This window comes from Anopheles ziemanni, chromosome 3, assembly GCF_943734765.1.
Source record: "Anopheles ziemanni chromosome 3, idAnoZiCoDA_A2_x.2, whole genome shotgun sequence".
NCBI classification, from domain to species: Eukaryota; Metazoa; Arthropoda; class Insecta; order Diptera; family Culicidae; genus Anopheles; species Anopheles ziemanni.
Window position 1 is genome coordinate 52,204,943 of NC_080706.1, and position 24,164 is coordinate 52,229,106.

The following is a 24,164-nucleotide window of genomic DNA, read 5'->3' on the forward strand; positions in this document are numbered from 1 at the left end:
GTATTAATTCAAACTAATTACAGAACTTCCGCAAAAAAGCTAGTATAATGAGAAAACCAAGTAATTTAATAAGGTAAGTGCTCCCATAGTGGTGCTGAAACCATAAGTGGTTGTAGTGGAATTAAATGGTAGCTCTACGACGAAATACGAAATAATAGTAAAAACAATGGAGATATTTGTTCTTGTACGAACTGTTGTTTAATCTTCTGCGGAGTGTTCAAAGGATAAACCTTCCCATTCCGTACTACATTAAGGCTTCAAAATTAATATTTTCCAAAGGGGTTGTACAAATATGCTGGATTTATTAAGAATTTATAAAGTATGCCATTAATGGAAAAATATCCTAAATAAAATAATATACAATTTTTAATGGAAAATTAATTTAATCATCAAGCTTCGCGTTTTTCAATCTGTTTCATAAAACAAATACAGTAGAAGATAGAGATACTTTATAGAATTCGAAACAGTTGTTCGTGCTCAAAAAGTGATATTTTACTTGAACTGATCGATTTATGTCACATTTTTATTAACTAAACAAAACCGATACCACCTTTTCATTGAAATCACAGGTCGACAATAGAAGTGATGAATATTTTATAGATATTGATGGATATGGTAACCTTGGATTCTCAGCATATTTTATATTGTTCACGTTTTGTGAATGCCTGAGTTTATATGAAGCAGGCAGAAATGAACCGATTAACTATTCATGCCATTAATACTAGCTCTAATCACATACCCTATCGTCCATCATGTGACGAACCGCGGGCAGCAGTGTTGACAGATTTTCCCATTCAATGCGTCTTCGGTCGGTCGGACACTGTGGTGTCTTCCGTTAAGCGGTGTAAATAGCGTTGTTCGATACCGCCGCTGTATAAAACGGTTGACTTCCGTACTCCAACAAGTCACACGAACTTTTTGCGCGAACCGAACGTAGAACGATGGCCACCCGAAAGCACATTGCATCCTTTGCGAACCCCAGGAACCTCAGCGATTCCGAGGCGTTGTACAATTTCGGATTGCAACGCAAGATAATGCTGGTGTGCGGCATTTGGCCTATGGAGGATTCTCTGAGACGCCGGTGGTACCGGCAGGTGCTGATCGTCATCAATCTGGTGGTGCTTGCGCTCTGTATCGTGGGCGAGTTCCTGCACGGTCTGAACGCGTACCGGGACGGCAACCTGAACGAAGTCATCGAGAGCATCTGCCCGACGGTCGCACGGATTTCCGCCTTTCTCCGGACAGTGTTATACGTCGCGAACGAGAAGAAGATAAGACGCGTGCTGAGTGACATCGACCACGCCATACGAAGTAGGTTTCACGGTTCGCTTGCACTTTGCTTTCGCTGTTGTCGGCTGATTCGTATCATCTTCTCTTCCTTACAGATCAACATCCCCGAGAGAATGTCATCACCGAACGGGTTGCGTATTTGGGACAATGTTTTACCTACTGTCTTTTCATGATGATGTTCTTCGCCGCCCTCCTATACGGCGTGACACCATTTCTTATCATGGCGTACAGCTGGCACCAAGGGCAGACACCTCTGGTGAAGCTGCTTCCGTTCAAGTTGGCGTGAGTGGTACAGCATCAGAATGCAGACCTAACGATTAAAACAGCTCTTTTGTTGACCCTATCAGCCTGCCGTATGATTCACAGGACACCCTCTTCTTCGTGCTCACGACGCTGTTTCTCAACTATGCGTCGACCCCAACCATCACCTCACAGGGCAGTGACGCGCTGTTCAGTGGCGTATGTCTGTACGTCCACGGTCAGCTCAAGGGAATAAAGCTTGACCTGGAGGCACTTGCCACGCCGGAATCTGGCCGCACCATCGGCGCAGATCCCTTAAAAGCGGACCCCTTGGAAGCACGTCACGTTAACCGCGAGCTGAGGCGAATCAGCGTACGCCACCAGCAAGTCATCGAGCTGGTCGATGATGTCCGCTCCGCGTTTTCCACGAACGTGCTGCTGGTGTACACCTGCACGGCACTCATCATGTGCATCGTCTGCATTGCAATGCTGATCGTAAGTCCCCCCATTCACGTGTTCCATTTTTCAACAGTGACATACCGGTGTTCACTCAACCGACAGGTCGAAGGACTCTACAAGCTAACCTACTTGCCGTACGCCATTGCCGAGCTGGTGCTTCTGTTCCTGTGCTCCTACAGTGGCACCATCATACGTGATTCGGTATCGTAAAAAACACATTTCCAATTCCACGCAAATTAATCATTGCAATTTTGGTTTTCCTTCAGAGTGAAGCCATCCAAACGGTGGCATACAGTTTTCCCTGGTACCGGTACAACCGCGATACGCGCCATCTGATACAGATGATGATGATTCGGGCGCAGCATGGATCGAATTTGGATGTTCCCTTTTTCGAGACCTCTATGGCCACCTTTTCGACGGTAACTCCTTACTCCTATATTAACCAAATCCAATCATCCAAAGAAGCTCTTATCCCCTTTGCTTTTCAATTTCCAGATTGTTCGTACGGCTTCCTCGTACATTACTTTGATGAAATCATTTTTGTAAATTAATTACGAAACAGTCCTTTACTAGCACGAAGAAATGTCACTCTCGTGCTGATTAATTCTGGATTATGATCTCACGGAATAAAAGTGAAAAACTGCAAGCAAGACGAAATAAAAATTACGGAATAAAAGGCTATAAGATGGTCCTTAAGGTTAACAGTACGTCTAAAAATCAAAAAGTCCCAACTCCGCTTTAGCGATGCACGTTTCACGACTGCACGATGATTGGCCATGCCAGAATGCACCGATGCACAGAACGTGCACGCCGACGGTACCACGATGATGACGAACGGCAATGGCACTGCAAAAGAACTCACGTGTAGAGTAAAGTGGAAAGTTAATTATACCAAGCATAATGAGTCCAATAAAAGATGTTAATTGCTAGAACTAAAGCGTTTGTTCGTTTCCCTTTCTTCGGGTGCTTTCATCTTGAAAGCTGACTGCGTACGGTGCAACCCTCCACCGCACACGGTTGAGCGGTAGCAATCTAGAGCACCTTTTACTCCAGAATGTGTAGTTGGTCGATCCGGTGAACAACCGTCGCAAGATCACTGAGGAGCACTTTCGCTAAATGTCACGAACCACTTGGCGGCATTTGCATTGCGTTCAGAAGAGTAAAGGGGTCGGCGTTCTTGTGTTTATGATGTGTGCCAGGGTGGCCGGTAGCATTTGTGCGGAAATGTAACGCAAGGAAGCATGAACTTAATCGTCCCTCGCCGGAAGATCCGATCCAGATGTAATGCCGTATCCCTGCGAAAGATGGAAGAGCATTTAACACTGCAAAATCCGACGCATTTGCAAAGCGACGCAACCCGCAAGAAAGTACGACTTACGGTTTAACCCCTGTTTTTTAGCAGAACGACTGTTGTGGGTGCTGCAGAGCATACGTGGCTCCACACTACCTTGCTACAGTCCCTCCCCAGCTGGCTAACCAGATTAACTTCAAATTGAATCAATTCAGCTAGAAAATTGAGTTCAATTCAATTCCGACCGCAGCCAACGCTGTACCGAATGCTGCCACAGTCGTATCGTTAGTGGCAAGCAAAAGCTTATTAGTTTTCACCCCTGCCTTCGTAACGCAGGGTGCGGCCGAAAGCAACATTTTCCGACCGCAGTGGATGGCTTAATTTTTCGTTCCGTTTGCTGCTCTTTTACCATGCAGCAAAGAAGGAACCGGAATCGGATCGGATCGTGCACGTAACGGACTTTGCAGTGAGAGGTGCTAACATAAATACGACCACTAAACGCAAGTGTAGAACGCACGTAGAAAATCTTATGCTTCTAGTCTCAGATGGAAAGCAATAAGGCAGCATCGATTGCCCAGTCAAACAGGACGCAAAAGCACTACCGAACATTAACTCCGAGCCAATCAGCTCTGTGCTAAATAGTGGATTCGATTGTGGAGCTTTCTAGCATCATTTGTGACATTTGCTACTGTTCAAAATTGACCCATGTTTTCCGTATCCTGCGAGGTCTAGGATATCAACTGGAAAAGAAAGCCGGTTTATGAAAAAGAAAGTCACTTTTTTGTTCAGAAAATCACATTAATTTCCATTGAATCAGTGTATGGAAACAAAATAACCCAATACATAACGGACTATTACTTGAAAGGTGTATCGGAAAAAATCATTTGGGTCACATCGTCAATATGAATGTTATTATGAGCACCTCCAACCAATAGAAAGTCGTTAATGAGAATCATAAATCTCATTCACCACGTGCCAGAGCCGAACAAAAAATAAATAAATAACGACAACGCACTCTGCAGGCTTCTTAATCTTTCATGGCAGCATCAAACAAACTTTCTCGTCCAACAAACACCATCGGGAAGTAAACGCAGAAGAGAAAAAAAAGCCCGTAACACATGCGGATATTGCTTTCACCGCTTGCTCCTATTGATTTCCTGACCTAAAAAAGCACCCTGCGGAAGGACGCACTTTTATGCTTCTTTCTTTTTAATTCTACTCGATGCGGAAAAAAAGCGCCACCCTTGACGAACACGCTGGTGGAAATCTTCGGCTATAGAACCGCCATTAGGCAGGGTTTCGCTTAGCTTTTCTTGCCTCGATGCGGGTATGGCACGGATTATGAAACACCATTTCCGTATATTGTAGCTACACACACGCCTTTGAGGCCACCGACCGAGGTTGTGGCAAATTTCTTCGTAACTCGTTAAGAACCAAACCCCGTGTCGAGTGAACGCTCGAGAAGACGTGGCGGTTTCACTTGTGGCGAGAGTTTTCCTTGCCGCCGCCGACGAGCTCGCGACGCTGCGATGGGAAAATAATGATAGAATTATGGGGCGAGGTAGTGTTGACCATGGACGCGTAAAGAAAAAGCGAATGTCACCGACCGAAGTCAGTCGGGAAAGCGGGGACGCAAGAGAACTCGCTTGCGGTGCTAAAGCAAAGGATAGCAACTCGCATAAAGCACTATGTTGTCGGTCAAGATGAACAAGATGGACACTCGCGGCGAAAAGTGCGAACATGCCCTCACCATCTGGAGGACGTACGAGAATGTTACTGTGTGCGAAGGCAAATAGATAAAAAAAAATCAACCCCACAGCGAGACGATGAAGCAGTTTGTGACGAGCGGAACCTTTAAAGAGTCCTGACCGATGGCGCACATAAGCAAATGGAAGTGCTGGGTATCGTTCAGGCAAGATTACATGGATGAGAAAAACCTACTTGCGTTTTATTTGTCTCTCTTCTCCAAAGTAACGTACACCCTTGGCAAAGCATTTCCGACACCGAGTGGAACTAAAATAAAATGAAAGAAAGTTGTCATCGATAAAAAAGAAACGGTATATGGAAAACATTTATCTTGCCACTCTCGTCTTCGCCGGGCAGATGACACGAGAAAGTTCCGGACACCGGGCGCCATCCTTTCCGGCCCGGGATCGAAACTGCACCCGAGCGGTGGAAACTCATTTTCCTACCATGAGAGAATATCGGCGGTCACTGAATCACTCCCGACCCGGTCCACCCGAGTCCCCATTCGGCAGGTTCTAAGAAGGAGTGCACGGAAAACCATCACGGTGGGGTTCGTTTACGTGCGGGTGTAAGCTTTTTACTACCGAGCTGTCCAGTTTCAATTACCCTGCAGACACTCCGGGCGCCTCGGTTCGCCGGTGTCCGAGGGCGAGAACCCTGGACGATTGTATCCACTGCAGTATCGTAACCTTTAATCCCCGCTTCGCTTCTTTTCAGTTTTGTTTGTCTGTACTTTTCGTCGGTCCTTCCCCAACAAACAGTCCACAGCGGCGAGATGGCTCGGGTTTTGCGAAGCGAAGTGCCCAAAACTCATAAGCGGACTGACGCAAAATCCTTAAAACACACTCGGTACCGTCACCGAGGTACTCTTGGCTGTAATAAAATATCATCACTCGGCTCTTACGCCGATCTAATCCATGGCCCTTGGTTCCCGCCCCATTCACATCCGGAGGTCTACGACATCTTTACCTTCGCCAGTGCACGATGCTGGAACGCCGGCAGCTTCACGTGGCACACTTCTTGTCGCATGATCAAAATCAGATTGCCTTTGATTAATTATGAACCCGCGACGGGTGGATCAGGGAAATGAATTAATCAACATCCCCAACGGGCCAGTGTATCGCCAGTGTGTACTAATTTAGCTGCCCACACAAACACACACACACACACACACACACACACTTGGCCGCCTGCTACGCCGCACGGTTCTGACTCGGATGGTTTGGGGATGGTAAGGACGGCTTGTTTGTGGCGTGGAACGTGGAATGATAGCGATTTTATCAACTTCTGTGCGCAGACGGGGCGATCATGTCTGGCGACAGGGATGAAATGAAAAAAATGAACTTCCGAGGACTTCACCTGTCTTCTGTGCCGACCGCCGGGAAGTGACAGCGATAAGCTGACATAATGTTTGTAAGAAGCGAAAAGTAAAAATAAACACGCATTCTAAACTTCAACCTGCGAAGCATAGCAGAAGTGGCTGTTAATCAGCTATACTTTTTGCCTATTTCCTTCCAACACCAAAAGGCTCATTAGCATAGGGTCACGTGAACTGCGATGCGATGCACAAGAAATGAGAAATTTTTGTTCACCCGTTGTATATAAACGACGAAGTAATTGTCTTAGGTTTACGTATCTTTATACGAAAGAAGCTTACAAGCCTCTTCTGTGCGGTATGCACCAGATGCTGGCGTTTTTATTCAATCAAATTCTGATGAATAATGTATGCGCTCGACGAGGTATGGGAAACATGGGCCAAAAATAAACATATCAATCTAAATACCATTAGCAACGTCGCAGTGGCGTTTTCTAATTTTAAGACACTCAAATTGCCATTTATCTTGTCGATTAGAATTACTCCGGCACATGCGTGGCGTCTTCGAGAGCGTCAAGACGAATGATTGATTAATGCCGATGATTGATAGAACTGACGTTCGAAAATGTGGTGTTCCGTCGGTATGTTTCAACCATCGCAAGTGTGCAATTAAATTGGTGGGTTTATTTTTCCGCCAGATAGAATAACTCACTCACTAAAACCCCGAACTTCGGGGCAATCCTTCAACCGAATATGCCCGTGCCTGACGTGGCGGCTAAACTGCAGCCGAACTTTTTACTCCCGGAAACCCTGAACCCCACCGTGATAAGGCAGCGATCGTCACCTCAATGATGAGCATCAGACGCTTTGTACGCTAGCGTACGATGAAGTTACGTAGTTCCCAACCCAGCTGTACAAATATTGAACTTCTTGATGTGGAGGAGGGCGTCGAAGAGGTAGGGGAGGTTAGTGTTCCGTCGCTCGTTCGCTCCATTTACTGCGGTTTGGTTAGCGCACCAACGTCAAACCGAACAAAACTGTCCAAAACTGAAAACCGAGGTTTGGGGCGTAGAAAAACGTACTCGCCCTGGCCGAAACGCCAAACGTCGGCCGGTTCTATTTGCCAAAGATAAGCGCGCCCATTGGAGCATACTTTACAGCAGTTGATCCACCCGAATGGAAACATGCAAGCGGTGCACCTGTGACAAAGCGAAACGAACTATCGTTGAGGTTTTCTCTACCCCTTTTGTCGAACGCTGCAGAAGACTGGTTCAACAAAGATTGGCATTTTGTGGCACAGTTTTCGTGCACCAATCGTACGGCGGTTGTCCAATTACGGCACGCAATTAGCGTAATTTGGCATTGGAACAGCATCATGATAACCATTAATTCTACTTGGAAGAGGAGTTTATGAAGCGCAAGTTATAAGCGATTTATAATCCTCTCAATATTTTTCTTTTCAAAGCTTCTTTTATAAAATTGTTTTATTTTTGATAAGACCAATTGTCCATGTAAGATAACTCATTAACCCTAATTCTAACATCCACATATCCGGGCTAAGTTCCAACCGTTTAATTTCATCTGTATGGCATTTAGCGAAAAAAAATAGTACACATCTGAAACTTTTACAATATGATTGTTACTAGTTACTAATACTGCTATTAATTTATATTTCTGGCTGGCACCACTAGAGATGCCACAGTAGCGCGCTTTCTTTGGCTGAATTTACTATGAGTCAGGATTTATTATGAAACTTAGTTTCCAGTCATGTAATTTTAGTCAACGTGCTATAACTGGGCGAATCGAATTGTTGGTGGTTTACAATGGCGCTAATGAAATATCATAAAACTATGATATATTATTGCAAAACACAAATGTTTTATTTCATTAACTATTTTTATTCGATAAAATCTTCCACTATCCTTACATCTTTTTAATTTTACTCAGCGGTAAATTAATTTTATCCATTTTAACTACCCAAAGGAAAAACCATTTTCGCAAATACACAAAAAAGTGGCCCACAAGTAAATCCTTGCACGACAGAAGTGAACTGGTTGAAGGAAGCACCGCTGACGGAAGCAACCAAGAACCGCGGAGAAGCTCATTTCCTTCTGGATGCTACCGCAATTACTTCATTTGCGACTGCTGTACACTCTGGTACCGACATTATTATTATCTTTTTTTCTTCCAGTCGTCTACTTTTGCAAGATTTCTCTCATTGAGACTGTACCCTGCCGATGCGGCGTAAGAGATATCTGTGCTGCGATAGGAAACTATTATGTTGATTATGAGTGAGAAATGGAAAGATAATGAATAATATTTGCCTGGCAGTGCGCGGCAGTACCTCTGCAAAATAGTTCGATGAATTAATAACGTTTTATTAGGATGCTCGCTGCCAATTCAAGTTATTCGTAGACACGGAACCCAATTTCTCACCAGACACTGTAAACATATGATTTTTAATTTATTAATACATATTCAATATCACAAGAGGCGAACAGAAAAATGTATAAACTCAAATGAATAATACCTAGAGTGAAAAATAGTTATGTTTTAATTTTATAATGCACAAGAAGAAAATAACAAGATTTAAATACTATATCGTTCAAATAAAGTTGTTTTAAAATAAGCTTAAATTAAACAGCATGTAATAAATTGTAAAAAAAAAAAAACATATAACAACTGAACTGAACACTTAACCTAAGACTTCATCAAATGCTGCATATCGGTAACATCCGATGAAATGTTTAACTAGCGAGTTCATTTGATCATTGGCCACCTACATTTCCATGGAAATACACCGCTCTTACATGTAGGAATGTTAAAAATTGCTTCTACCTCCAACGGTTCTGTCTGTTTACCAGGAACCATTTGAATGACAGCGTATCCGTCAGGATGCTTGCTGGTGCAAACTTACTTCGGCAATGTCAATGAAGTACTGGAACTCGAAGACACTTTGTTTGTACGTAACGATCTGTGAACTACTGACGCACACCCGGTCGATGAGAAACTACGACGCATGCCGAATCTTTTAGTCATGGTACCATGGGAAGTGGTAAGTGCTGCTGGCAGTAATTTCACAGCACCAATGCAATGCGGTACCAATACCTAGCACAACACTAATGAAGCCATCATGCATGGACAATGCAGGACGCACTCCTGAAAATATACCATCATTCATCGGGAAATTCAATCGGATATCCCTCGGGGTGCACGTAGTTTGCACGCCGGACGCAGTTTTCTGCCATCTACGACTGGCTTTTCCCGCACGGTGGCCACTATCATCAAACAGTCGGATCATAATGAAACGGTTTATCCTTGCGAATCGTCTGCAACTCGTTGTGGCATCCGTGCCGCTGGACGAGCGAACATAAAATGCGGTCGACTTGTGGCAAAAGAATAAAAATATAAATCCTACGACAAAGTTAAAAATATGGGATAAAAAATCTCATCACACGTCGAGTCCTAGCGAACCTACCATGGCCATAGGAACGTAGCACAGGCCTGGGAGCAGTCTTGCAGAAGCTTTTAATTATATGCCTTAATGAGTCTAATAAAAGAAGATAATTATCTATGCAAAATCATCGTCTGCTCGCACCCAACCGCTCGGGCATGCCCACCACACGGTCTGTGGGCAGTATGTGGAAAATGAGATAACCATAAAACAGGCAATCGGCATCGGTACGTTTTATGTCAGTTTCTGCCTCCTTTTTTTCTATGCTCGATTCCATTATCTCACTACGCGGTTGGGAAGTTCGAGATGAAAAAAACGACGAATATGAATGGTGAGCATTCGCATTAGAACGACGCTAACATTTGCATTTTTTTTTTCATGCATCTCATAATAACTTAATTGTCCCGATTAGAACATTATTCACTTAAACAATTCGGGCTTAAACTAATGTTCATTTGCAAAAGCGCATTTCAAATCAAGATACTTCACCGTTTTATTAACGGGATTATAAACGTTCCATAATGTTCTTCTTTCTAACGATTTATTCGACGTTAACAAAAAGCAATATTACTGCGATGTTCTGGGCGAGGCAGGGAAACTCGATGATTTAAAAAGTGATTCAGAGAAAGTGGTCAAACATATCAAATTAGATCTTATTTTTTACGAGTCTCTACGAAACTTTATTTTACAGCCGTAACTGAGAAAATTCTTCTTACTTTTCGCTTACTAGACTTTTTCTCTTTGTGTACGAGGATAGTCAGTCCTCTCGTACAGGGGAGGGTCCGGTCTTGGTTGGGATTCGAACCCACGCTGTTAGCGTGGTGAACCCCAGTGTTCTCCCAACTGAGCAAATTATGTTCTCATAACACAAACAAGGTTTGACCTTTTTCGATGTTTTACTACACTCTTCCGAATATATCCACGGGAAGGTTTTCAGCTCTTGCAGGGTCAGATAGTTTGTCTTTTTAGACGGTAGATTTTAGATAACCCCATAAAAAAGTCACAGGAAGTAAAATAGCTAGAGCGCGCTTTCCAGGCCACATCATCCCTCAACTAAAAATGCATCTGCTACGTTGTGTGATAACAAAATTTTGGGAAACTCATCTCTTGACTATTATCTCAAGACTATTAACATGTCATGTTGATTACGTTTCACAAATTAGCGGCCATTTCAAATTATTAAATTTCCCTGCCCCAGCCTGTATAATCTCTTTGGAAGTAATTTTATCGTTGTTTAAAGTATGCATTTAACGCAACTACTACAACTGTACGTTTCTCAAATTTTAATTGTATTTAGCTATACTTTAAATAGATGTTATCTATCAGTTGTAATTGAGTATCCATAGTTGATTTGGGTTGGATTTGTATCGTTATTGTACCTGATGTCAAAAATTACAACCTGAATGCAACACCTGTCCGTTAAAAAAATTATCTTAAGCCTAACAATATCAAACAAAGGCGACTCCCAGTATAGATAAAGAGCCTGCCATACTTGATTAGTCAGTGGTCGTATTACTAAAGCAAAACGTGAAAAATTCATCAACAAATCAACTGAACCGTATCATAATAATAAGATCCAAAAGATCGCCGTATCTACTCTGATTTATAACTTATTTATTTTAATTGTTCTAATGTGTGTGTGTAACTTTATATGAATTTACTTTAATCGCTCGAATATGCAATTGTTGTTATAGAAAACATATTTGTATCATGTTTTTGATCATAAATTATGAAATTTCAATTTTTATTTGGTCAAATCTTATTTTTTTCTTCTCAATCACGCAATTGTCTTCCATCATCCAATTGTCATTTCCACTAAGTTTAGGTACAACTGGGAAGTTTTTGAATTGCAACCATAAAAAAGCCATTTTGTAAAAGTAGCTCAATTAACATGTTGAATTTACAATGAAGTACATGGCGTGAGAAACGGACGCATCCATACCGACAATCCGGGTGCTTTCTCAAAGCCGAACGGAGGAGCCATTTTCATTAGATGCAATTATTCTTCCCAGTAACCAGGGCGGCAATTACGGCTCCCCGGACCACCGGTCGGTGATAATCTTGGGTGTGCAATTTGTTCGGCATAGCTGAGCGTCGGCCGACATCTTAATCCGGTGCTGCACCAGGATTGTAATTCACCCGGACTGTTGCACAACAGGCACCACCCAAGATCCCTGATTTGCTAAGACGATAATCCATCGGTAAGTTACGGTATGGCTGCTGCCTGGCGAAAGCACTTTTAACCCCGTGGGAGGCGTGGATCTGCGGGTGATAGTGACTACGGTCGTTCTTCCCCCTCACCACGGCACGCATAGCACACCCACCTCGCATACATAGTTTCAAAAGTCTTCGGCATGAGAAGTCACGGCGGCAAAGCGCACGCAGTGGGCGCGTGTGTAAATTGTTAATAGCACCGCCATAAGTTCCGGCCAGGACGACAGGCTGTGTCGTGCCGGAAAATGCCTGGACCGCTGGGAGCTGGACGAAAGGTGTCGCGGTTCGGTGCAAACGTATGGCTGCATTCCGCTGACCAACGAACCAAATAAATATTTCATGTTTCCGTTAATCTCTTCCGTTGCGTGTGGATTTCCCCGCGGTGCCCGATATGATTGGGCATCTGGCAAGCGGGGTGAGGCATTCCGGGTGGCGAGGTGCGCTGTGGAAGATTGAGTGAGTGTCCGGCGAGTGCGAGCGGGCGAAGTTCGCGGTCGGAAAGCTTCTTGTTTGCTCTAACGATATTTGCTGAGCCGACCATCAATCACGTCGACCGGCCGACAGGATCTTTTGACTCCGCTGTCACTTGACCGCCACGGCCACCCCACCCGTACCCGATCGTAGCACCCATGAATAACCATCACCTACCCGAACCCCGTCACGTCCTGATGCACCGAAGCATACGTGCCACGTGGAAGGAAGTAGTCGGCGCTTTGCGTAAGGAGTTGTGCGTAGCTCCTTGGAGGGGGACGAGTTTTCGGAGGTCGGCGCGCCGCCCTGGTCCAAATGGGAAGTGAATGGTCACCGGCTGGCTTCGAGGCGTGACCGAAAGCGGAGCGCACCACTGAATGCAAGATGATGAATTATGTTGACGTCTGCTGGGCGGGCGGCGCAATCCAGGGGAAATAACAATCATAACTGAGCCGTAAAATAGATAAAGGAATAAATATTCATACCTGATTATCATATAAATAAATTCATAAATTCATCAAAACAGCCCGAGCTTGGCGGTCGAATGTCGAAGTTCGAAATGAAATGAGACGGCGAGGGCCCAATGCACCGGGATTGCAGATTGCACAACTGGTACAACACCTCGCCCCACCGGGGTGCCAGGTGTTCGATCGATGCGGAAAGGAATTAACCCGACCCTTCAAGTGGAATTGCTGCCAATGGGGGAGTCGATGGTCCTGTACCGGTTGCAACATGGCGATGTATGCGGAAGCGCATGCTATGTCGACGTCCATTCTTAGCACAGGATCTATCTTCGGTCCAGTTGGTTAAATCGTAGACAAATTCATAAGAAACATGAGACAACCAAGGTGCCATCTTGGAGCGCCAAAGAAACGCCCCTTACAGGTGTGACTGGAAGGGTGGGTTGTTTAATTAAACATAACACTACAACGCACGACGCATGTTGTGGAGCGCTACAAGAACCCCTTTGTTAATGCACGCCAAAATCAACCAGTGAAAAGAGCAATGAAAGCTAACTTGCATGCCAATGTAATTTAACAGCATTAACACGAAGGATGATTCTCGGATGGGCTATTATTCAAATGTACCCGTTTCCTCGCAGCTTATTGATGCAAGTTATTGTTCAAAGCATTACCAGCATGTTGAAAGTGATTATTTAGGCTAGGATACGGGGACCTCTAATAGCTAAAATTGTTGAAAGTAAGTCTCACCTTCAAGCTATGGATGATCCTGAACATTATCTGCAGTTAGAAAACTAAATGTCATAGAACTTGACTCATGTATCGGTTTCGCTAGAAACTGTTTTAGGAAGGAACGTGGAGAAAAAGGAAAAACTTATCCGGCCTTTCGGTCAGGTTTGACAGTATTTTATAACATAAGTTATTTAATAAAATAACCTTAACATAAAACAAACAAACTGTAGACATTTCTACAGTTTCTTTAACTTGTTATTTCAATTGCCTCTCCATATAATAATTTTTTTATTGTTTTAAACGTTGTGAAATGGCCATTGCAAATAATCTGCCTTTAGCATAGTTTGTTTGTTCTACATATTTTAAGTCACATTGTTATAGTCAACTGTTAAGATCGAGCCATTCTATATTGCTACAATGATATTTTTTTAAAATGCTGTTGAGCTGTTACTGTTAAGATCATAATAAGGGTAATTTCCATTAAAAAAAGAAAAACGTATGTCACAAATATACAAATCATTCCTCCGAATATTAAATTTCCAACAACAGGAATTCAACACCGTGTCATCTGACATGTTCCTTGCAATTTAAAAACAACCTGCTTCTTTTGTCAGCCACAATCATATTGCGCAAGTTACATGTTCTGTAAATATATTCGGCGGAGAAATGACCAACTTAAGTAATTTATCTTGGGGGTCCGCGACAGCCGAGCGGTAGCGCAGGTTAGAAAATCGGCCCATGAGCGCCGGGGCTCACCACCTCGACGGCGTGGGTTCGAATCCCAACCGAGACCGGACCCTCCCCTGTACGAGGGGACTGACTATCCACGTACGTACAACAAGGAAACAAGTCTCGTAAGCCCTTAACGGGCAGGCATGACCAAGAGGTCGTTACGCCAAGAAGAAGAAGAAGTAATTTATCTAAATTTTATTAAAAACATGTTTCAACATGCAGCATCTTTACCAAACTTTGTGAATTCTGTGTATATTTGATTTTATCATTACTTTCTAATGACTTTCCAAATTAGCCCACTGTCTATCAAGAGGCGTTTTATAGGGTAAGCAAACCCAGGAACTGCTTTGGGCCCCGTCCTTTCAAGTTTTCCAACAAAAATATTAATGTCTAGGTTGTGAAAATAACCATACTGCAAGAAAAAGATTTAAAGTTTATTCATTTAATTAAAAATACGATAATGTCAGTGTTGCTAAAGCTAAAACAACGAACAAGTATATGGAAAAAGTCTAGATTCTTCGTGATTTTTTTGGAGAACATCAACTGATTAATGCACTGAAATGAATGAATGTATATTAGAAAGATGATTTGTGAGAATTTATTGAAGAAGACATGAAGAAATGCTTAGACTGGTATGACGATTTTGGAAACATACAATATGTTTTGCGTTAGCAAAGGAAATTTCTTGCACATTTTCTTATATAAAAATAGTGAACAAATTTTGAACCAACAGAATGACAAGAAAAAATAAGAAAATTACCTATCACTTGCCATATATTGCAATAAAAATGATGGTATATGTTCAACTTTCGATTGTTGTTGAAGATTTTGCAAGAAATAATTTGGGGATCCCTAGGAATTCTTAATCCACCTCTGTGTCGATCAGTGGCACAGTTTACATTGAGTTATTAGTCAAGTTAGTGTACAAGAATAAGTGTTGGGATTAAGACTACAAAAGGGGTGATAAACTCCAGCGGGTCCTCTTTCTCTTAACGGGCACCGAAAGTGAAACATCAATGCTGTGCTGTCTATTACCGCACTATTCCAGATCATCTGTTAGTGCCGCACGTTCTGATTATAGCTATTGGTCGTCACAACAAAAGGCACGATAAGGCCATGCTAAAACAGGTACATAGTAAATATCTATTGGGGTCCGTGACAGCCGAGACTGGACGCTCCTCTGTACGAGAGGACTTGACTTGACCTAAGACGGTCGACACCCCAAAGCGGAAGAAAAAAATCGTTCATTCGCGAACAGTCTAAATAATCCTTTTTTGAGAACCCTTACACTGTTCATTCCACATTTGTTGTAGTAGTTACGCATGGAGCTTTTAATTAGCAATTATTATTAACATGACAATCAAGTAAAGCTAAATAGAAAAATAGTTCAGTGTTGTAATGCTATCCTCACAATTATACGGCTTATCTGTAATATTTGATCAACCGAACTCATTTTCGGTGTTGCCTATAACTACCCAGTACCCCCCAGAGCACTATCACCCATCAGCATAAAACCACTTCATCACGGAAGGCAATAAAACATACCCTTTTTACAGCGGGTGCTTTACCCGTACGTTCCGATGTTCAGCCCACGCCCCGTCCTGGGTACAAGCTGCGCAATCACGTCGTCCGAAAATGCAGCAAATTTTGAATGGTCACCAGAGCACCGGCATCACCGTAACCGGACGGTCGGTCAATCCGTCCGTTGCGGTCGTAGACGTAACCAGGCCGTACGACGAGTCACAGTCGCTTCCTGGAAGCTGGTACCCCTTACCACAACGGGACTACCGCTTCGCTATGTGTTAGTGGGTTAAAGGACCGAGCACGGCCGATGTCCTCGACATCCCACCCCCTCATCGCTCACCTCTCGCTACGCCAAGGGCAAGGACGAGAAGACCGCACCGATCGTTGCGCCCGAAGATGGGTAAAGTGATTTTAATTAATTTCATTATCACAGAATGAAACCCCTGAGACTGTGTGCTTGTTTGTGCGGCTAGAACACCGGGTCCTCGGCCTATTCCGAACGGTACCGAACAGCTACCCTAGTTTGATGGACAGACAGGAGCGAGCTGGCCGGCCAAAGGACTACGGGCCGAGAAAATTGGGAAATCTATCCATGTCCCGGATGAATAGCCCAAAACCTCCGACCCATTTGAGCAGCACGCTGTTGGAGACGCACGCCATGCTGTTGGAGGCGTCAGTAAATAGATACATCAGCGCGACATCTCCTGCGCCGAGCGCAGCTGCGTGATTTTCAACCGGAAACAAAACGGCCCGAATCCTTGACGGTTGGAACCAGGATGGGCTTCTGGTCGTTCTTTTTTAATTAAAAGTTCCTGTAGTGCCAGCTTGTCTGCGTGCACTTCGAGCATCTTTGTGGCATCTTGAGAACCATGGAAGTTACGTTTCGGCAAAGGTTGTAAGTAGATAACTGATTGATGTCAACGTTCTTTTTTGTAACCATATGACCTTTATTATTGTTTTAAATTCAAATAGGTTTGGTAATGCAAAAAACATGAAACCTCAACTAAAACTTCTCTTTAGCAGTTATAATAATAAGCCTTTTTCGTACATTAAAACATATGTTCCATACATATAAAAAATACAACAATAAACCATCTTGAATGTGTGTTGTTCAGAGAAATAAAAACATTAACTTAAAATTTCGCGTAAGTTTAACAGGGAAATAAAACCGTGCAAATAATTCGCGGTGTAATGGAGGAGCAACTGTGAGCAACTTTGCAACAGGTTCAACCCCAATTCGCTAGCGATATCCTAGATGTGATAGTACACTGGTACGTGTTTGTCAAAACTCCCTATTTTGTCTGTGTTGATATATTCCTCATGAGCTCGGATGACTGAAAAACGATTTCACTTGTTGCTTATATTTCATCAAATCAGGTGGTACGTCCCTTCCTCAGGAGCCTTTTTTTCACCGGGCTTGCGATGAAGTTTTATAATTGAGGTGAATTTAATAAGCTTACATTGCTAACCACCAATAGAATCGTTGAAGCAAGCTCGTCTGTTCGGGTTATAGTATTCGTTAGTAACAATCCGGCATGTAGTAACATAGGTTCGTTTGTTCATAAAATTGGTAAATTTTGTCCCTTAGTTTCTGCTAACAACATTGTAATCAAATTTTATTGTTCTCCACTTCTTAGGTGGACAAGTTTCTCATGAATCCGATGTAATTCTGATGCCCATGCAACGAGTGCTCCGATGGCTACGATGCTGCCCCGTTTACTAACGTGAACAAATAACATGAAGATCTCTGGGGGTCAGGTAGTTAGTGCAATGTTTAATATTCTGTGTCATCATATCTATTATATTTTAAAATCTAATTTACATACTACGACCGTAACAAAGAGCGTACCAGATGTCCCAAAAGGACGTACCATTAGACAACGGATGCGTACGGAATGGCCAGCGTGGACGCACCCAAGAATAAACACAACCTCGATGGTTCTCCTGCCGACCAGGACCTCGGCCACAAACTTGAGCCCACTTGAGGCGATGAATATCCTTTCAGCAGTACAATACTCCACCTCAAGCACCGGTGGCCAATTGTGGCCTTGTTCGGGTAATGTTGCTAGCCATGTCCAAACCCAAACCTCTTCGGTTCCGAGGTTGGGTAATCCTATGGCCGAGGGGCGGTTTTGCTCCCGACAACATCGGCTCCCTTTTGCCACGCGAAAGCAACGAACGAATAAATCGTGCTGGGAATAAAAGTGTCTGACCATTTTGGCGCACTTCGATGACTAAACAGCTTCCCTGGCACCGGAAAGTGCCGCTTGCCTACGAGGAATAAGGTTACAGCTTACGAGCAACCATGATCACGGTTACATGCCATCCATGGAAATGTAAAACGATATCGAAATTCCTCCTTGTTGCGCCACTAGGAAAGTCTTCACTTTAGACCTGTGAACCATTCATGGCCACCAGCAAAAGAGAGCAACTAGCCAAGTGCATGGCGGCAAGAGTTGCCCTGGTAAGGTACTTTTTAATTTTCATTACATCTCACGGCTCAAATCTCATCCGTTCGGATCGGTTAAAGTGGCATGTATATATGATTAATTATGGATGAGCTTTTTGATTGGTGTTCGTCAACGGCGCATCTTCGTGCTGGTGCGTAGCATAATCATGATGGATGTAGAATATTTTTGAACGCTAACTGTTTCCTGCATTAGCCAACATCTGCTTATCCGAGTTTATCAACTTATGGTTATTTTACTCTGGACTATAGACTGTCTTAAAATTATCGTTCTGTTCACGATCTATTGGAAACCTTCCGAATCCGTTTATTTTATTAACATGTTGCCTGCCATGGATTTCATTTTTGATAGAAGTGCTGACACGAGATCAATTGAACATACAGTTTAAGAAATCAGAAAAATTATGCTTGCCGGAGTCTTTGCTGGGTTTTTGAAAACCATGGATTTATAAAAAACTTAAACCAAAATGATTGTACTGTAAACAGCTATCAACACGTTGACTGCCATTGACCCACATAGTGGGTGACAGGCAATTCGGAACTTGCTCGAAATTCATATAGTATTGATCTAATATAGTAGTACACAGTAGTAGTTGTAAAAACTATCCTTGTGGAAGATTAGATAGAACTAAAAAATTTAATTTATTTGTGTGCAGCTAAAAGCTTTCCGTTTCATGTTCGTTCTAGAAATTGCTCACAAATAAAGCTTCGTCTAGCTAACAAAAACAATGTTCTAAAAGTAGCGGGCTTTTGTACTAAAATTGATAGCTGATGCATGCACCTTTCCAGAGCTTTCTGATAACAGTGTTTGTTGCGCGAATTCCAAATTGTATTTATGTTCAATTACACCGTTTTCGAGCCCAGGTAAGCATCGTTCAACTGCTTCTGTATCACTGTTCAACCGTAAGTAAACATTTGACGTCCAACTGAAATACTGTTGCCTATCTGTGCATGATCCAAACGTAAATGAATAAAGTTCAAACGCAACGAAACATTTGATGCCTCCGATGTCAATGCACGTTTATATTGCCCAGATTTAACTATCATGGCATTGATTGGTTCTGATTGTCCGAAATTTGTGCGAAAATGCCTTTCCTTTAGAAATTGGCGAGGCCGAAGCATTCTTGATGGCGCTGAAAAATGGATTTCACTCAATAAGTTAGGCGCATCGATGTGATTATTGATTAATCCTGCTATGAAGAGGCATTGAGCTGACCTACGGTGTGAACACAACTGTTGTATGCCGAGCAACAGACACCTGGCATCGTACGAGGGGAGGGTGTCCCCTGCCCTCCATGGAAGTAGCCTAATGTCATAGCGTGTTGCTTTCCGTTGGATGCTTTCAATCCGTTGAGACCAAATGCTGGCAGAGGGGCACCATACAACACTAGCGTATTCAAGTACAGGACGCACAATTGAACAATACAAAGCCTTAATGAATTCCTTGGTCAGACGAAAAATTAAACCTAATAGCTGATTGCCCTTACTTAAAACATTTTCCATGTGCGGCCTATAACTGAGACGCTTGTCAAGTAACACACCAAGATCTCAGACTGTTTCCGATCGCTCCAACACGCTGTGGTGCAGAGTCACCCTGTAGATTATAGCAACATGTATGTATAGGTTTAAGTTTTTAGTACAGTGTTTATTATAAATAAGCTAGCACGAGCGACAAGCGCTCTCTTGCCTCAAAGCACTCTTAGCACTTAGACGTTGTCACCTTGTCAATACGTCTCGGCATGGGACGAGCGCGTCCCATCAAATAAAGAACCTTAAAAGTCACAAAACATGGCGATCCTGCCAGAAGCAGTTGAAACATCGATATATTTGATGCCAGGAGAAATTCTCAGCGATAAATTGTGAACAACGTGACAGTGAATAATCGATTTTATTGCAATAGCAAAAGTTAGAGTGAAAATAGACAGAAGTACAATAAAATCCAGTGAAAAGGTCGATCGTTCCAATTTTCTTCCGTAACTGGTGGGACGACGAATGAGATCGTCCACTGTGAAGCTCCCGACTACCACAGTCGCAGACTGCAAACAGCAACAAGAAGGAGAAGGAGGAAGAAAAAATATCCGTATCATGTCGAAACCATAACGAGGCGGATGTAATAGAAAAAGTCCAGTCCCCTTCGTGCCCCGCAGTTGTGCGCTGAAAAATGTGTCTAGAAACTGAAAGTGTGTAACTAAAGTGTAGTACGGACGAATAATACTTTTCGGTCTGGTGTCGACTTGGCAACGGCACGAGCGAAACATCACCAACACCACCGAAGATCCCGCACCAGAGGCATGCGGTCGCCGTTTGCCGCCATCACGAATCGGCACTGAGAGGACACCGACACCGAAAGATCCCGCACAAGAGGCATGCGGTCGCCGTTTGCCGCCATCACGAATCGGCACTGAGAGGACATCGACACCACCGAAGATCACCGCACCAGAACCATGCGGTCGCCGCTTGCCGCCATCGCGAATCGACCATAAGAGGACATCGGAATCATCGGAGCTACTGCACCAGAACCATGCGGTCGCCGCTTGCCGACATCGCGAATCGACCCTAGCATTGGACATCGGAATCATCGAAGCTACTGCACCAGAACCATGCGGTCGCCGCTTGCCGCCATCGCGAATGTTACACTATTACACCAGCAAGAAGCGAGGTAAGCGAGCAACGAAAGAAAACTAACACCAACTCGCGAGTGCGTAAGTTAAACTAAGTTAAGTAGAATAGTAGGGAACCAAAGAGAATTGTAGTCCATGTGTAACGAAAAAAAAAAAAAAAAAAAAGTTAAATTGAAAAGTGCCGCGAATACCAGCAAATATTGCTATGCTTGAAAAAATCAATTGCTAAGACGAATCTTTGTCAGCGTAAAAGTTTTATGTGTATAACAAATTTTTAGATTTTTCTTTTTGCGAAGTTCATTTCTCCCGGTGATATCCTCGTACACTTCATATTACACCTATTTATTACTAACACTATTTATTCTAGCCAATTGTTGCATAATTCTATAAGTACTGTTTTAATGATTGATTTACATTTTTACATTTTGTTACCTAAATTATTCCGCAACTGTGATAAACCAGTGTATGTGTGAACGATAATCAGTGCAAGTGTACGCCATATTTAGTTGCTTTAAATCGCTCATATGAAAAGATCAGTACGCATTTCTGCCAAGGTAATAGCCAAATCAATAGTTGAACCAAAAAGCTTAGCTCCAACCAAAACCCAAAAATCCAAGGTTGAACCAAAAGGCTTAGCTCCAACCAAAACCCAAAAATCAAAGGTTGAACCAAAAAGCTTAGCTCCAACCAAAACCCAAACCATGACCGAGGACGGAATTACAATGAGGCCCAAATTGGACATTAACCTAGCTTTAAAGTTGGTTAAACCGTTTAATGGATCCACGTCGGAACTAAATACCTTCATCGAAAGTGTCGATTTACTACGAGACTATTCGGAAGGTGTGAGTGAAACGGATATATTGAAGTTTATTAAAACCACCTTAAACGGAAGTGCGCATGGAACAATAGAAAATGCATCGTCCATTGATGAAGCTTTCCAGCTATTGCGAAACCGCTTTTGCGTACGTCTGACACCACTGGCAGTAGAAAAAGAAATGTCTGCAAAAAGACAATCCAAACAACCTATTTCCGAGTATGGTTTGGAAATAGAAAAGCTAGCATCCAAACTAGCTGCAGCCCATGTGTCAGTCAATACGTTTCCAACGGAAGCAGCCGCTACCAAAATAGTCGAACCCATCGCAGTCCGTACGTTTATCAATGGTTTAAAAAATCCTAGCACCCGATTTTTCTTACAAGCCCGGAACCCCACAACTCTGAATAAAGCAATTTCCGATGCGCTCGAATGCGAACCAACCGAAGCAAACGACGAAGCAACATTTTGGTGTCATACTTTTAATCAAAACCATAATGCAAATGGATACGGGAATAGAGCAAATCGAGGTTATCACTTCAGCACACCGTGGAACCGCCCCCGAAATCGAGGAGCATCAAATCGCGGAGGAAACTTTTACCAATCTCGACCTCATACGAATTATCAAAACGCGTCGCGTTGTCCTTATAGATCAAGGCCATACAATAATTCTTACAACACTAGACCTTACCAGCAGGGACCCCACGTCAGAAACAATACGAATCATGCATCTAATTTGGCCACTAGCAACCATACAACTAACTTGGCCGCTTGTAATAACACCGAAAATAATCAACCTCAAGAAACCTCAAATGATACTATAAATATTGAGCAGTTATTTCGTTAATCTAGAAACAAACAGAAGCGTAAAAGCATCCTTCTCACTCTTCAATACTAATGTTGATTTAATTATAGATACCGGAGCTACTTGTTGTATCCTGAACAAAGATTACTTGCCATCTAATATACCAATACATACTTCAACCATTATACAAATTCATGGTCTAAACGGAGAAACTCAGTCTCTAGGATACATAAAAACCACTTTATCTTTTTCATCAAAGGAATACCCTATAATTTTCCACATAGTGAACACTTTACCGTCAAATATTGTGGGATTAATCGGAGCAAATTTTTTATCGGAACATGGAGCAATTTTAAACTTCAACGAAAAACATTTGAAATTCATTTCAATGAATAATCACAATTCGTTTGTTATAGCTCCAAGAATGGAAACTATACTGCATGTTCCTACGACATTAAACGACACTTGTGTGGTACTAAGCGAAGAAATCGTTCCATTTGTATACATTGCAAACACCATAGCAAACCCCTGTAACGGTACCATACCGGTCCGTGTAGTAAATTTTCAAAATCGTTCAATCACTTTAAAGGCATTAAAACCCACTATAAAACCAGCCAGTAACTACTGTATGCTTAAAATAAATACACCAAAATTTGATTGCGCTCACGCTAATCAATTGTTGAATGAATTAGACTTGTCTCATCTTTCAGAAAGTGATAAAACTGCTATCTCCAAGATATGCATAAAATACAACGACATATTCTGCATCCAAAACGATAAACTTAGCACAACTCATATCTATGTAGCAACATTAAAAGTTCGCGACAATACGTCCCCAAGCTATGCAAAACACTACAAGCTACCTTATGCACAAAAATCTCAATTAAATGATGAAATATCGAAGCTTTTAGAAAACAATATTATCGAAGAAGCTAGCTCGGAATGGAACAGTCCAGTTTTATTAGTTCCTAAAAAATCCTCCAATGATACTAAAAAATGGAGACTCGTGATTGATTACAGAAAAGTGAACACTGTCTTAAAAGATGATAAATTCCCATTACCTAACATAGATGAAGTAATAGATTCTCTATCTGGTTCTAAATATTTTTCTCATTTGGATCTCTCACAAGGGTACTATCAATGCCAACTAAAAAAGGAAGACAGACCAATAACTGCATTCACTACGCCTACAGGCCAATATCAAATGACCAAACTACCAATGGGTCTTAAAATCAGTCCATCTACCTTCTCTCGTAAGACGACTGTTGCTTTATCAGGTCTGAACCTTGAAAAATGCCTTGTTTACCTAGACGATATTATCGTTTTTGGAAAATCAATAGAAGAGCATAATAAGAACTTAATGAGTGTTTTTGAGCGACTAAGACATGTTAACTTGAAACTAAATCCTGCCAAATGTAATTTCCTAAAACGGGACTTAATTTATTTAGGCCATTACATCTCTGCCGAAGGAGTGAAGCCAGATCCTCAAAAAGTAGAATGTATTAAAAATTGGCAAACACCTACAAATGTC

General features: G+C 42.6%; 2 protein-coding genes across 2 annotated transcripts in view; one reads left to right on the top strand and one right to left on the bottom strand.

Annotated features, from left to right (window-relative positions):
* LOC131286883 (septin-1) overlaps window positions 1-24,164 on the bottom strand; it is a 208,615-nt gene that overhangs the window by 93,575 nt on the left and 90,876 nt on the right. The gene's annotated exons all lie outside the window — the stretch shown is intronic.
* LOC131286884 (odorant receptor 10a-like) lies at window positions 1,463-2,535 on the top strand. The gene is given in 4 exon segments (XM_058315892.1): window positions 1,463-1,572; window positions 1,638-2,193; window positions 2,196-2,408; window positions 2,485-2,535. Coding segments are annotated over 4 exon segments (930 nt in total).